Raw genomic sequence first — 16603 nt, 5'->3', positions numbered from 1 at the left:
TGGGGAAGAAAAAAGAGCTTAGTAATGATCTTAGGACTAAAATTGTGAATTCACATAAGGATGGTTTAGGTTACAAGTCAATTTCCATGAAATTTGAGGTCCCTACAGCAACAGTACAGAGCATCATCAAAAAATTCCAGAGCCACCACACAACAAACAACTTGATTGGTAGAGGAAGGAAAAGGAAACTGTCTGCTAGAGCCACCAGGGATATTGTAAGCAGTGTTAATGCAAATCCAACCACCACTACTAAGGAAATTTTAGAAAATCTGGAGTCTTCTGGCATAAAAATATCAAGGCAAACATTGCAAAGGACTCTGCATGAAAATGGTCTGAAAGGAAGAAGACCAAGAAGGACTCCATTGCACACCGGAAAACACCTTGCAGCACGTCTAAAGTTTGCTAGGACCCATGTGAATTCTTCAGAGTCCGTTTTCTCAAGTATTTTGTGGACTGACGAAACAAAAATTGAATTGTTTGGCCATATGGATGCTTCTTACGTTTGGAGGAAGAAAGGAGAAGCTTACAACCCAAAGAACACCATACCCACGGTGAAACATGGTGGTGGTAGCCTAATGTTTTGGGGCTCCTTTTCGGCTAGTGGTCCAGGTAGTTTGGTCAAGATAGATGGAACCATGAAGAAGGAGCAATATTTGGAGATACTCCAGAAAAACATTAGACAGGATGCGGAGAAGCTCCATTTAGGACCAAACTGGGTCCTTCAACAGGATAATGATCCAAAACATACTGCCAAAATAGTCAAGAAATGGTTTGAGGATAATCAAATTAATATTTTGGAATGGCCTAGCCAGAGTCCCGACCTGAACCCTATCGAAAACCTCTGGCACATATTGAAAACTAAGGTTAAAAAGCGGAAACCTAGAAATTTGAGGGATTTGGAGAACTACTGCATTGAAGAATGGTAAAAAATCAGTGTTGATGCTTGTAAAAACCTTGTTGATAAATATCCAAAACGGTTACAGGTAGTTATTAAGAATAAAGGGCATGCTATTGACTATTAGTAAGAGAGGTATGAATAATTTTGAACTAGTGCCATTATTGTTTTTCTTTGTATACTGTTTCAAACTTGCATAATTTATTTATTTGTTGAGTTTAAATTAAATGCTTATGCTTGATTTATTGTTTGAAATCCCTTTAATATTGTCTACCTTCTGGTTTGAGCAATATTCTTATAGAAATCTCAAAGATCCGAGGGGTATGAATAATATCGGGCACAAGTGTATGCATACATAAATATATATATGTTAAGTTTGCAGGTTGAAACAAGTAACGTAGAAAGCAATACAAATGACGACTCAACAAACAAAGGTAGATCAAATAAGAAGTGTATTAGGAAAAGGTATATTTACAGGATATTTACATAATGGTGTCAAATAAGAGAGTCTTTGCTGGAGAAACATATCTGCTCTCGGCGGCCTTCGGTGGCTTCTGGTGAACACACACTCAGACTAACTGAGTCTTCCTATTTATGTGTAATTACTATGCACATATGCAAATGAATGTGTGCCACCACAACACTCTCCTCCCAAGATTTGAAGTCGCACAGATTTCAATATCTTTTTCTCTTGGGATTTAACATTAATGGTTCATTAAACTTTCTTTTTCTACCTGATCTTTGGGGTTCATGTGTATATTGAGGCGGTTCCAAATTAAAGGATTCGTATATGATGTCCATGGTTTCCTCCTCTTCGTCTGCTGTTGTATAATCACCATCTTGAATGTGGCGTTTTTTTTTTATTTATTTGGTTCAGGTGCCTTTTATGTATATTTTGTGAACCTTTAATCATGTATGCACAATCACCAATGCGTTTATCCCCTACTCCACATTCCCAGTAAAAAGTGTTATTCCTGTAGCACTTGAAATATACTCGATCTCCCGAGTTATATTTCTTTCTTATCATGTGTGTAGTGTTTCGGACAATTGCCTGTCTTGGCAATAGTTTATCAAACGCTGATTTCACCTTTCTGGCAAACATTAAATCAGCTGGTGATATGTTTGACGGGGTATTAAGGTGCTGGCATGTTTTTTATTGCCGCAGATCTTTCTGGGTCTGGACGTCGCCCATGTCTATTTATTATGTCCAAGATACTTAATTTCGCTCATACAAAAGTCGCATTTATTTTCTTTTACTTTAAACCCGAATTCTTGTATTTGAGTGAATACTTGTTTTAAATGCTCCTTATGTTCTTCTAGGGATTTGCTCCTGACAACAATGTCGTCCAGGTATGCACATGCACACTCAATACCACTTAGCATGGTGTCCACCGCTTGTTGAAAAATGGCATGCGTTACTTTGATGCCAAAGGGCAACCGGTTGTATTTGTACAATCCCTTATGCGTGTTGATGCATAGTATTTTTGAGCAATTCTCCTCGACCGGTATTTGTAAATACGCGTCGCTCAAGTCTATCTTGGAGAATATATTACCACCATTCAACTTTGTGAATATTTCCTCTGGGCTTGGTAGAGGGAAATGGTAATCTTGTAATATGGAGTTTAGACCTGTCGAAAAGTTTGCGCACACTCTGATTTCATCATTTTTTTTTCTTTACATATACGGTGGGGGCTGCCCAGTGGCTATGTTATATTTTTGATAGTATTCTTGTCTGTTCCAATCTGTCTAATTCTTTATTAATCTTTTCCAGCCCAGCGAACGGAACGTTTCGTTTTTTTTTTCTAAAAATTGGGCTGGTGTTTTCTTTAAGTTCAAACGAGGCCTTAAATTTATTGCAACGACCTAATTTAGTCATAAATACATCAGGGAATAATTTTTTTAAATCCTCTTCTATATTTCCTGTTGTTGAAGTAGTACGTTCTATTTTTTTACAGAATGTATTGATTGGCCTATCCCAGAGTCCAAATTTCTCAATCAAATCTATTCCAAACAGGTTTTCGCTATTTTTCAATACGAAAATTTTTAATTTCTTCGTAATCCCTTTTAATTTTATCGGAAGGATAACTTCTCCTTCAAATTTTATCTCACCACCAGTTACCGTCCGAGCTGATTTACTTGTTTTCGTCATGGTTGGTTTACCCAACTTTTTCCATGTATTCAAGTTTATTATAGAAATATCGGATCCTGAATCCAATTGTAATTTTATTGGCGTTTTAAATATTTCAGATTTTATGTATTTTCGCCGATTTTTGCCTAATTTTTCATTTGATTTTGTTTGCTGTACTCTCTTTCTGGTGAAATCTTTATATCTGCAACAATCGCTTTTGTGTCCGACTTTCTGGCAAATGTAGCATTTTTCCTTCTTATAAGGGCAATCCGATTCCCAATGTCTTTCTGCGCATCTCTTACAGTTATATCTAGGAAGGGACTTGTTATATTCTTTACTATAATTATAATTATTATATTTGGAATATCTCGTTCCGTTTTGACTACTTTTATTTGTATAGTTCTTGGTTGGTGTGTATGGTTTTCTAACCTTTCTTATATATGCCACTCCGGATTCTTCTATCTTTTTTAGTCCTTTTTTAGTGTAATGGTCCTTTCACAATCCTCTGCTAATTTCTGAAGTGTTAAATCTTGCTCATATTCCAGCTTAGACAACACTCATCTGCGTATTTCTGCATTTTTCGTGGAGACTAACCCTTGTGCGAAGATTAGGCATTTGAAATCTTCTACTGTTAGTTCCGCTAGCTTAAAATTATCACAGTTTTTATTTACAACTGATGCGTATGTCAAATAATCTTGGTTGTCAATCTTCCTTAGATTCATACACAACCATCTCTTATGAAAAAGAGATATATTCGGATTAAATAATTCTTTTTGTAATTTTACAGCTTCCATGAAATCTAATTCCGTAGTTTTTTTAGGTAGTATATAATCTACGAACTTGCTGTGTTCTCTTACACCCAACTTCCTGAGTAAAAGGCTCACTTTCTGGCTATTTGGCCAACTTTTGCAATCAAGTTGAAAGACATCCTCGTATCTTGTATAGTATTCTTCAAAAGTCTTTTCTTCCTCCGGCACATAATTAAATGTGTCCATGCTATTAAATATAGTTGTATGCGAGAAATTAGTACTGTCGACATTTTCTCGATTAGTCTTTAATAGTTCCAGTGTTTTAGCAAAACGTTCATTTTGCCTTTCTTCATATTAAAATTGTAATTTCTTCTACCTTTCTTCTTGTTCAAGTTGTAATTTCTTCTGCCTTTGTTCTTGTTCGAATTGTAATTTCTTCTGCCTTTCTTCTTGTTCCATTTGCCATTTCAATAATTTCTCCTCTCTACGTGCATCTAGCTCGGATTGCGCCTTTTGTTGCGTCTGCAAAAATTGCATAAACATTATAGATAAATCTTCCATTTTTAGTTTGTATCCTTCAGTAGCAGTGATGCAGTTACAAAGAAAATTGTACAATTTCACATGCAACACAATATCCGTACCATATAAAATGGCTTGTGTTACAAAAAATTGTTCATAGTTCCTGTTTTCAATAGTAATATCACTGCTCGAATAATATTTTCTCACTTCGCTAGCGAGTCAAGCTCATCCAACCACAACATAAGAACTGGGGCTTTTGCTGAAACCACAAAATACGATTTACTTTTCCGTTTTAGGCATTTCCAAGACGTTTTACTGTCTTATATCCGTTATCCAGTGACAACTTTAGTTTTTAAAAAAATCTTTCCTTGATTTTCGTTTAACTGTGGTATATTTTTTTTAAATACCGAAGAGAAATATTTGGTTTACCAAAAAGTCTTTAGTTGGTATTTACAGCAATGTAGGAAATCCACTGGTAAACTTTTTTTCTTCGTATGTTACTTCCTTGTAATTTAGTAATGAGAATCTGTTCTTCGTAATTTAGTAATACGAATCTGTTTGTCGTTTTACAAAAATTCACTTTTACAGTTTGTTATTTTTTTTTAAGATGGATTCCACGGGAAACTAATTAAAGGTTTTGGTTTGTCTTTTTTTTCCGACTAGTATTTTAGTAAATAAAATACTATTAATCGAGGTTACTTTTTTTTAACCTGAATGTAGTTTTTGTTCTTGGAATTTGGGAAACAACCGTTTCTTTCTTTTAGTGTTGTACTTCGCGAGGAAAATATTTTACAGTTTTCCAATGTTCGCTGAATTATTCATTCTTTCCGCTTGAGTCGAACTCTTTAGCGTAAAATCCGTTTTTACGACTATTTCGTTCGTCAAAACTTGTATTCATTAGAAAGGTCAACCGTTGTACTATTTTTTAGTGAGTTCTTTCCATTTCTTCGTCAAACTGTTATATTTGACGTCATCCTCGTCGTCACTGTTAAGTTTGCAGGTTGAAACAAGTAACGTAGAAAGCAATACAAATGACGACTCAACAAACAAAGGTAGATCAAATAAGAAGTGTATCAGGAAAAGGTATATTTACAGGAAATTTACATAATGGTGTCAAATAAGAGAGTCTTTGCTGGAGAAACATATCTGCTCTCGGGTATATATATATATATATATATATATATATATATATATATATATATATATATATATATACTCGGGTTTTTTATTCAAAAGTAATGGACTAATGAATTCAACGAGGTTGTTAGATAGTGCTCAATAAAAAGAGCTGATAATACTTGTTTATTGTTATATAAACATGCTCACATCCCGCTGCTACAAACAGCCACTTGTTTCAATCAAACAACAGATATCATCAGGCAGCGACTTGACTATTCAAATGTTCAATGAATAACGTTATTCATTGAACATTTGAATAGTCAAGTCGCTGCCTGATGATATCTGTTGTTTGATTGAAACAAGTGGCTGTTTGTAGCAGCGGGATGTGAGCATGTTTATATAACAATAAACAAGTATATATATATATATATATATATATATATATATATATATATATATATATATATATGTCTGCTTATGCATGTATGTATTTATCTACATGTCTGTATATCTATCTGTTTCTGTTTATCTATCTATCTATCTGCCTGTCTGCCTGTCTGCCCGTCTATCTTTCTAGTAAAATCAACGAAGTTAAGCAGTGTAGATTCCATTTAATACTGCGTGCATCACAGTATTGGACTTTTCATGTTTAATCATAAAACTTTTTTTTCTTTAATTTGCAAAAATTGAAATGAGAAATATAAAGAAAAAATGCGCAATGAGACAAAAAGAGAAAACAACTTTTCGTTTGTTTATTTGTCCGTGTTCTCTCTTCTCCTGTTTCGACTTGTTTCACGGACTATTTTTTTTTAATCGTCCTTAGGTTTTAAACGAGGAAATAAAACAAGTGTAAAACATATTACTGCCATGTGTAGGCAATTTTACAAGCTTGAATTAAAAACACTCTACACTATTGGTATGATCATTAGATACTAACTAAACATTTATAACTCAAAAAACTATATATATATATATATATATATATATATATATATATATATATATATATATATATATATATATATATATATTGTGGGGTATATGGTTAGAAAAGAAGAAGAAAAACAAATAAACAAAAAAAGAAACGTACCGGGCGTATCTGCATCGCTCTTTGGGAAATAAGAAGGAAAGGATGGCCAGCGCATATGTATACGCGAAGGGCATCTTGGGAAGGCAGAGCATGGTGGAAGAAGCTATTTTTTTCCTGTCTCTTCCTTTTTTTTCTAGATAGAAGGATATAAAAGCTGGGAAAAATTTCCTGGGGGAGCAGAGAGAAAAGAGTCGTGAATATCTTCTCTTGGCGTTCGGATTGTGCGGTGTGACCTTGGTGGTGAGAGGCCAGGTGTGGTCGATTGGAAAAGAAGAGGGCAGAAACGTGCTGTTGTCGAGAGAGTGACTCACTCTTTCCTGAACCCCAGAACCGAATCCTGATTATATATATACATATATATATATATATATATATATATATATATATATATATATATATATATATATATATATATTGTTATATCGTGGAATGCGTTAGATCAATATAACATAAAATATCTTACCGCAGGGAGTCCAACCTTCACGTTTTGTAGGTAGCAGCGCATAAGGAAAGAAACGTAACACTTACGAACAAATAAGGAAACATTTCATTGTTATATAACGGTGGTCTTTTGTTAAGACTTGTTGACCTGGTAAGAATGTTCTTTGGAGTAGACCATGGTGGCGGTTTTACTGCCCTTCCATTTTTGTGTTCCTCTTGATGGAATGATGTAGTTTTGGAGGTAGGACATCGATATGTAAGCGGATTTTCCGATTCATCAAGCATTCGGCTGGTGAGCTATCGTTTGGTGTGTTAGGGTTTGGTGTTGCCCTATAGCTTGTCAAGAAGATTTCAAGTATCTCTTAGTGTTTTCCCTTCTCTCCTGAGTTTTAAAAGAGCTCTTTTAAAGGTGTCCACAAGACGTTCAACTTTACGGTTCGACTGTGGGTGAAATGGTGGTGTGCGAATGTGGTTGATACAGTTTTTTGGGGGGGATTGTTTTTTGACAAAAAGTCGAAAACTTGACTGAGCTTAAAGCGGTGCCGTTGTCAGAGACCAAATCTTAGGAATGCCGAATCTGCTGAAAATTTTCTGAAGTTTGGAAATTGTTTCTTCGGGATTAATGTAGTTCATTTGGAATATCTCGGGCCATTTGCTGTAGGTATCTACAACAACGAGAAAAGATTGTCTATTTGTGGGCCCAGCAAAATCTATGTGGAGGTGCGACCAGGGGGAATCTGGAATAGGCCATGAAGAAAGTGTAGATTTTCGAGAGAATTTAGGTGCTAGCTGATATTTAGAGCGAGTGCGTGCAAGATCTTCCAGCTGCTTATCCATTTTGGGCCAATAAACGTATCCACGTGCTAATGCTTTCATGCGACTGATGCCTTGGTGTCCGAAATGGAATTGTTTTAGAATTCTGTTTTGCAATGATGAGGGGATGATGACCCGTTCGGCAAGGAGAAGTATACCATCAACCTATGATAAGGAAGATTTCCGTTGAAAGAACGGTAGTAACTGTTTGTTTGGGGGTACTGCTGGCCACTTGGTACGGTTTGTAGTGGATGACTTCTTGTAGTAGAGTGTCAGAAGCTGTAGCTTCTGTAATCATGTCAGAAGTAACCGGCAGTTCTCTTATCGTGGCTGTGAGCGTTGAAGAGATTTCTGGCTCCAGGGATATTACTGCAAAAACAGAATCTCCATATAGCCTCTGGTGTGTACTAATTAATCTCGACAGGGCATCTGCATGTCCAATCGAATTGGTTGAAAGGTACTTAATTGTGAAATTGTAGTTCAATAATGTGGTATCCCATCGTTGTAGTCGATTGGCAGTATACACTGGGATACCTTTCTTGGATCCAAAAATGATCACCAAAGGTTTATGGTCTGCAACCAAAGTAAAGTGACGTCCGTAGATCATTTTATGGAACTTCCTTACAGCATATATTATCACCAAGGCTTTTTTCTCGATTTGACTGTAGTTCCTTTCTGCAGGTGTCAATGTCCTAGATGCATAAGCGATAGCTTTTTGATTGCGGTCAGGAAAAATGTGAAAGATCACGGCTCCAACAGCATCGAAAACCACGATAAGGTCCAAAGATGGATTAAAATGAGTCAAGAGAAGATCTGAAGAGAGTAAAACTTTGATTTGGGCAAAAGTAGGTTTGCATTCTAGTGACCAGTTCCATGCAATCCCTTTTTTCAGGAGGTTATTGAGAGGAGTTCGGATGCGGTGTAAGTCTGATAAAATTGAGCTGTAATGGCTTACCAACCCAAGGAAAGAACGTAAAGTTTTGATGTCTGTTGGGGCTGGCATGTTTTTGATGGCTGATATATTCTCTGGGTCTGATCGTCGACATGTTTTGTCAAAGATGAAACCCATATATTTTATTGACGTTCGGTAGACATTTTTCAGCTTGTACGTGGAGACCATACTGTTGGATCGTATCAAGTACAGCGATCAGACGTTGTAGGAGTTCATCCTGGGATGTGCCAGAGATGATGATGCTATCAATAAATGCTGTGGCTCCCATTATGCCTGTCAGCATCACATCCATGGTCTGCTGGAATATAGATGGGGCAGTTTTAACCCCGAAAGGAAGACGGTTGTATCGGAATAATCCTTTGTGAGTGTTGATTGTATGTCCTCATCGACTCCGATTTGTAGGAATGCATCAGAAAGACCAAGTTTTGCAAAACAGGTTCCACCATTTACTTTGGCAAAAAGGTCTTCAGGTATTGGCAGGGGATATTAGTGTGTATCTAGTGCATTATTTAGTCCCGTGGAATAATTAGCACAGATGCAAACTTTGCCGTTTGCTTTCCGGACCAAAACAATAGGGGCTGCCCATCTGGAGTTGTTTGTTGGTTCTATTACTCCAGTTTCTCTAAGTCGATCCAGTTCCTTTCCAACTATGTTGGGAGTTGCATAAAAGACTGCGTTTGGGTCTAAATATCGGTTTGCTATCTGCTTTCAACTTGAGAGTGGCTTTCATTTTTGTGCAACATCCCAAATCCTCTCGGAAAACATTACTGAACTTAGACTTAAGCGTCTGAGTAAAATGCTTTTCAGGGTCCTGAACTGACTTAAGGGAAAATGTGTTGAAGACAGCTTTTCATCGGACCGTGAAGAGATTGAGTTCTTCGATCCAGTCCAAACCGATCAGGTTTAGATCAGTGTCTGTTACATAACAGGTTCCGGTGAATACTTTGTCTTGGAAGGAAACAGAGCAATTCGGTTCCTCAGTAAGTTGGATATCATTTCCAGATGTACTCTTGGCAACACGATTGGTTTATAATAGGTCCGGTTTCCCGATTTTCGTCCATGTTTTGCGCGAGATTAGAGTAATATCTGATGCTGTGTCGAATTGGAAACGAACTGGACGCTTATTTAATCTGACGCTTATGTATTTTCTGCGAGATGTGTTATCGATCTTAAATGAGGCAGACACTGCATTTGATTTCCTCTGTTGGTTTTTCTTTTTGTCATTTTGCTGAATAGGGGATTTGGCCTTAGAGGTATGACAAAAATTTTCTTTGTGGTCACGTTTATGACACACTTGGCAAAAACGAGCATAGTGGCATTCATCGCAAGACCAGCATGCAGACGGTGGTTTTTTATTCAAAACTTTGGGTCTATTATTTGAGTTGATGTGTGACGTTAGTGAAGGTAATGTGTGTTGCTGCTGGACTATAACGAATATTGAACAAAAATGTCCGTCAAAAGTAAAAGTCAAATCAGAAGGTTGTTTGGGTAAAATAAAATTTACGAACCTTTTGTGTTTTTTTTTTGTTTTTTTTTTGTACCCAACTTTGGTATCAGCAAACGTTTTTTTTCCAGTCGTCGTCCTTGTTAGAAAAATTATGGTAAAATGGGTCCTTCCATCGTGAAAACCATGAGCTGAACGTGGAGTTGTTGTCGGCGTCATATGAAAATTCTGTAATGATGTTGGAAAGCTCGACACTAGATGAATTCCAGGTGTCTTGCAACTGAAATTGTTGGGTTAATGTCGTTATTAGATTCAGTTGGCTCTTTCAAATTGTTCCTATTGATGTGCCAAAATTTGTTTGAGAACTTCTGCGGAGATAGACATTTTTTTTTTCATTTTATTTATTTTTTTTTTTTTAAGTATTTTTGTTTACTTTATTTCCAAATCATCGTCGCTAAATTGTTATATCGTGGAACGCGTTGGGTCAATATAATGTCTATGCATGCATGCGCACATATGTGCATATATTTGCATGCCAGGGCGGAGATGTATGTCTACATATGAACGTTTCTTTAAGTATACATGTGTGTACATGCGCATGTGTGTGCTCGCGCGCGTAGCCGCTAGCTAACCCTCTCCAAACAATTAACAACAAATAAAAACTAAATAAATTAACCGAATAATAGCCCCTTCTCACGCCTCCGAACCTAAGCGAACACCCAACCGGTCAAGACATACTTATCAATAAATCATCTCACCAACGAGACGCCAAAAACTTTAACATTAAAACTCGAATTTTAAAGTAACCCCTTCCTCCTACCCCCACATATTCCCCTTCCCCCTCCATGTATCCCTATGCCCTCAGCCACACCAGAAATTAACTTCCCAGACCCTCCCCCACAAGTTCCTTAAACTCCAAAACTAAAACATTACCGACATACCAAGCACCCCCTCGCACCTTTCCCCCTTGTTCCCTTCCTCTTTTTTCCCGCTCTTCTCGCACCCATCCCCTGTTCACTCTTTCACTCTATCATCCCATAACAACGAACATTTCTGTAAAAGTCTTAGGAAGCTACAGACGGCCAAAACAAACGGCCGGGTAGCGGAAACAATAATGTAACTTAACAGAAAGATACGGTAATAAAAAATAAAACGTATATTTGCTCTACAACAGCATTGAGCACTTCCTTCAGTTTGTATTAATTACCATTTCTACTAAATATATGTATATATATATATATATATATTGCCTGTGTGTATGTGTTGTGTGTGTGCGTGTGCACGCGCTGACGTTACGGGAAGAAGACGGATTCAAAAATAAAAAATAAAAAACACCACATGGTCAAGCAAAAGAAGCAAGTTCCGGATTCGGGGAAGATGGACGTGTGAAAACGAGGACGAAAAGACGCTGGCGATGGTCGGACTTAAGTAGCGAGGAGAGAGACTTTTAAAAAGCACACGTCATATGACAGCGCGTTGTAAAAATATGAACTTTTGAAAAATAATGAAATGCATTGTTGTTGGAAGGACTACATATAAATGTGTTTCATTTGCACTTTCATTTCTTTCTTTTTTCTTTTTGCTTGTTCCTTTGCGACGATACCTTATGCAACGTGTGTGTGTGTGTGAGAGAGAGAGGCTTGATATGTAGCGATACGGTTAGTGTTACAGCCACGTTTCATATATATATATATATATATATATAGAGAGAGAGAGAGAGAGAGAGGGGGAGAGAGAGAGATGGATGTTTTTATTTGTTTTTGTTAGCGATACTTTCTTGAATGAATTCAAGTATTTATACGAAAGTACATTTTTACCTAAATGCTTGTTGGGAATAATTTTCCCATTGACCAATCTGGTACCCCCTTAATGGGGAGAGGCATATATATTATTTTTAAAATATAATTATCCACTGACACGTATTTCGTCGTCTACGACTCATCAGAGTGGCTGAATCTAGCGAGACTCGAAATCTTATCATGGAGTCCCGATTTCGAGTCTCGCTAGATTCAGCCACTCTGATAAGTCGTAGACGACGAAACACGTGTCAGTGGATAATTGTATTTTAAAAATTATATATATATATATATATATATATATATATATATATATATATATATATATATATATATATATATGACTCTCCCGTCGATTTCGACGTATGAGTTTCCGCCACAACAATTAAGTTGCCCGGAAATCTACACAGATGTTTTGTTTATAGTGGTGAAGGCTTTGTGTAGAACCATCCACGTTTTTGGCATTACTGCTAACCTTTGTCGGTACAGACGACTGCCACAGGACATATTATACAGTAGACCGCAGTAAATTGTCACCTATCTGGTACTGGCCATGCTCAACGTTGCTTAACTGCGAGAACCGTTGTGTCAATGTGATTGTGCCGTGTATGTGTGTGTGTGAGAGAGAGAGTGTGTGTGTGCGTGTGTGTGTATGTGTCTATGTGCGTATATATATTTTTTCTACGCAACACGCAAAGATCGAATCGAATATTTACTAACCCATCTCCATTCTTTTCAACTGGTTTTCTCATCGATTTACATAATCGATAAACCTATTCATCTTTAACGTGAGTCACGCACAATATTTAAACCCGACGAGCTGAATTTCAAATAATATAACTAGTGTATTTTTATGGAAAAACTTGTTATTATTAATTTTTATTCCACGCATCAGATGTAGAAATATAATTTACGAATACCATCTTTTATTTCATACCTAAAAAAAATATTTTTAGCTATAATTGATTGTAAAGAACCGTGATTACAATCAAGCTCAGTCAATCTATTGGGTGATTAAGTTTCTTTATGTATTATTTTCGAGGAAAACGCTTACTATTTTCTGCTTTGCTGATTTCACTTTCCTCATTTCCGATCCGGGTTTTCCACGAAATCACATAGCTGTGTGACGCATATATAACCAACTGGTTAGGTGCTACTTTTAGACGCATTCTCTGAAACTGCTGAATCACGAAATCAAGTTTAAAACAAAACTATTCAGGCTTTAATTAAAATACATTATTTTGTTAACTACAAACGGACCCTAACACGTTTCGCATATAATCCGATTTTGTTCTATTCGGATGTCATATTTTATGTCATCTCTTTAACTATTTTTTAATAATTAAAACATTCGTAAGGACAAAAACAGTAAAATAAAATAAAAAGGAAGAAAAAAAAACAACTTCGTTAATTCAAATTATACATTTTTTTTTTTTGTGAGGGTGGGGATAGAAAGAACTCCCCCAAATCTCCAAGACACAAAAATGGCCGATTCATTTGCGATTTCCGTGATTCTTGTTCTACTGCTTTTGCAATGCGTGCTGAGTTCTCCGCCTTACATCCACAGTGTCGACGTGGATAAACACGAATCTTATCGTCTTTCGTGGGGATTTGACGATAAAGAAATCCAATTTGAAGTTGTCACCAATGCAACTGGTTACATTGGATTCGGTCTCTCTCCAGATGGAACCATGGTGAATGCTGACGTTGTTATTGGCATCATTAAAAATGAACAGTCTTCACTTAAGGTAAGTCTTTAAAGTTTTCGTTACATGTAATTTTAACATTTCGGTACTTCTGCAAAATAATAACAATGGCTAATTATATATATATATATATATATATATATATATATATATATCACCTGTCTATTTAAATGTATGTATATATGTATGTATTTATGTAGTTTTCGTTATATGTAATGTTAATATTTCGATACATCTGCAAAATAATAACAATGTCTAATTAGATGTTCCTGATATATATATAATAAGCCTGACGAATCCTATAGTTGGATGAAACGCAGAATATTCAGTGTAGCTTAATCGCCATATATATTTTATAAATTACTATATATGTGTTTTTGTGTGTGTGTGTGTGTGTGTGTGTGTGTGTGTGTGTGTGTGTGTGTAAAAAAACAAATAAAGTTCATTAAAGTTTAATCTTTATTGTAAGACTCCTTCTGAAAAGATTAAGAAAATAAAATACCAGTACAATACACTGCTGATCAAAAAATTAAGACCACTTAAAAATCTTTAAAAAAAAAAAAAAGGATAGATTTTAAACTTTTCCGACTTAAGGTTACCAATACTGCAATCCAAAAGGTTATGGAAACAAAAGGCTACATTCCAAAGATTTATTTTTAAAATTTACATTTTTATTAAATTAGGCTTTTTAACACATGATCAAAATTATAAGACCAGAGACAAAAAATTCTATTAAATTGTACAAAAAGTGTATGAAAAGTTTATGAAAACATCCAACAATCAAACTTAATAATGAGTTCTACCTCCACTGCTTTTGGTGACTTCAAAAATTCTTTGGGGCATGCTAGAAATAAGGGTTTCCATTAAGGTGCGGTGGATCCTGCTCCAGTTTCTGAAGAGGGCTTCGCGAAGTAATTTTTTTGTTGAATATTGTTTGGCATCTCGATAAACCTCTCTTGTAATCCATCTCCAAACATTTTCAATTGGGTTCAAGTCCGGTGAGCATGCAGGATGTCCCAAGAGATGGACTTCCTTTTTTTTGTAGAAAGCTCAAGGTCTGTCTTGCAGTGTGGATTGCAGCATTATCCTGTTAGAATAATCATCCATCCCCACACAAACGATGACCCTCCATCATCAAAGATGCTTTCGGTAACATGCTAACATAACCAGCTGCTGTCTGACGACCCTGTATCACCTGGAGCTCCATCGTCCCTCTGTAAGAAAAGGCACCCCATACCATTAAGGACCCTCTACCACTATGACGTGTGGAAAAAATTTCACGGGGTATGTTTTTGTCATGTCAATATCGCTGGAAGCCATCAGGACCATCTAAATTAAATTTTTTCTCATCAGCAACAGGACTTTCTTCCACTTCTCAACGTCCCAGGTTTGGTATTCACAACCAAATCTTTAGCGATCCATTTTGTGATGTGGAAACAATCGAGGAATTTTTTTACGGATTTTATTTACCATGCCTTTTTATTGTAAGTGTCGTCTGATGGTTATTGGACTGCAATCAGCATCTGTAACCGCCTTAATTTGACTAGAAGTCCTCTGTCATTCATAACAACCCGTCTGATTCTCCTGCTCAATGCAGGAGAAATTTGGGGGCGGGGTCTACCAAAGGATTTTGCTTTTCCATAATTCTCAGTGTTCTTTAGAAAGTTGCAAATAACAGTTTTACTGCGATTTACCTTAGCTGCTATCGCTCGCCGTGACAAACCTTGCTTACGGAATTCTAGAATTCGAGAGCGATCAACTTCGGTTAGTTTCCTTGCTTTAGGCATGGTAACACCTTTACACAGTGATTGCTGATCTCTAACTGAACTAAAATCATTAGAATTACGATAAATCTAACAATGTATACCCTTGGTCTTATAATTTTGATCATGTGTAAAAAGCCTAATTTAATAAAAATGCAAATTTTTAAACAAAATTTTGGGAATGTACCTTTTTGTTTCCATATCGTTTTAGATTGCAGTATTAGTAACCTTAAGTCTAGGAAAAAGTGATGCCAAAAAAAGGTCATCAAGAGGCAGTATGGAGAGAGCCTGACCTCAACTGAATATCTGCACCGACTTCAAAAAAAAAAACGAAGTGGAAGCAGTAAAAAAAAAAGAGAAAGACAGGGTCTCGAGGGCGAGATCGAGGAACAGAAAAAAAGACTCGGAATGGTGGTACAAGGAGGCCAAAAGTATGTGGTGGGCTGCCAGATGCTGACAAATCAGAGTCAGACGTTGACATCACAGAGATACAAAAAAAACAATGGTTATTCAGACAATGACAGCGACTCTGAATGGTTTCCTTCCAAAGTCAGAAGAAACATTTTTTGAAAGTTTCTCTTTTGCTATGAACTAAGGCTTGTACAGTTCGTCTTTTGTCAGATACAATTGACAGTTGAACAGTCTTTCTGCGTCTTTATCATTTTCAGTTCTGCCAATGTTTATTCTATGCTATTAAATAAATGCTCAGTTTACTGGTTGGTTTTATTTCTATCTTAATTTGTTGATGTTTTGGGCGCGTTTTTTTCTGGGATTTTGAAGAAGAAGAAAAGAAAGGACGGTTGATTTCCCACGCGGCCGGAGGAGCCCCGAAAAGGTTCTGAAAGTCAAAAACGACGTATTATAATTGATAATAAACACATTATCTTTTTCTGTTGTAACACAATAGAAAGATTAGGAGATACTTCACTTATGATGATGGTGGGGAGGACATATAATTCTTGGAAGGGGTTTACACAAGAGTTCATAATAAGATAATAAAATAAATTTACCTTTTTGGTTGCGATGAATGACGACACGAGACAAACAGTTACAAATTATTAATGGTGATTGCTTTATTCATATGATTGACCTGTCGATGAAGTCATGAATTCAACTGGTATGGCTACATTGGTTTACTCCTCTCCCCTCGCCTCCAAGAGGTTCTGACTCCAACTCATCAACTGACCA

At 36.4% G+C, this 16603-nt stretch overlaps 1 protein-coding gene across 5 annotated transcripts in view; it reads left to right on the top strand.

Annotated features, from left to right (window-relative positions):
- LOC145263083 (DBH-like monooxygenase protein 1) overlaps positions 1–16603 on the top strand; it is a 414483-nt gene that overhangs the window by 328690 nt on the left and 69190 nt on the right. For 2 of the 5 annotated variants that reach the window (XM_080119960.1, XM_080119958.1), the window contains exon 1: positions 12606–13694. The exons of 1 other annotated variant lie outside the window; for it this stretch is intronic. In XM_080119960.1, the coding sequence (XP_079976086.1) occupies positions 13431–13694 (264 nt within the window). In that variant the 5' untranslated portion in view covers positions 12606–13430. Of the gene's footprint in view, positions 1–12602; positions 13695–16603 lie in introns of those variants that run through there. 2 more of the 5 variants (XR_013864474.1, XM_080119959.1) reach the window with 2 other exon arrangements.

The sequence above is a fragment of the Euprymna scolopes genome, chromosome 38 (assembly GCF_053919585.1).
Source record: "Euprymna scolopes isolate OS-2025 chromosome 38, ASM5391958v1, whole genome shotgun sequence".
NCBI classification, from domain to species: Eukaryota; Metazoa; Mollusca; class Cephalopoda; order Sepiida; family Sepiolidae; genus Euprymna; species Euprymna scolopes.
This window is presented reverse-complemented; position numbering and strand designations above follow the sequence as displayed.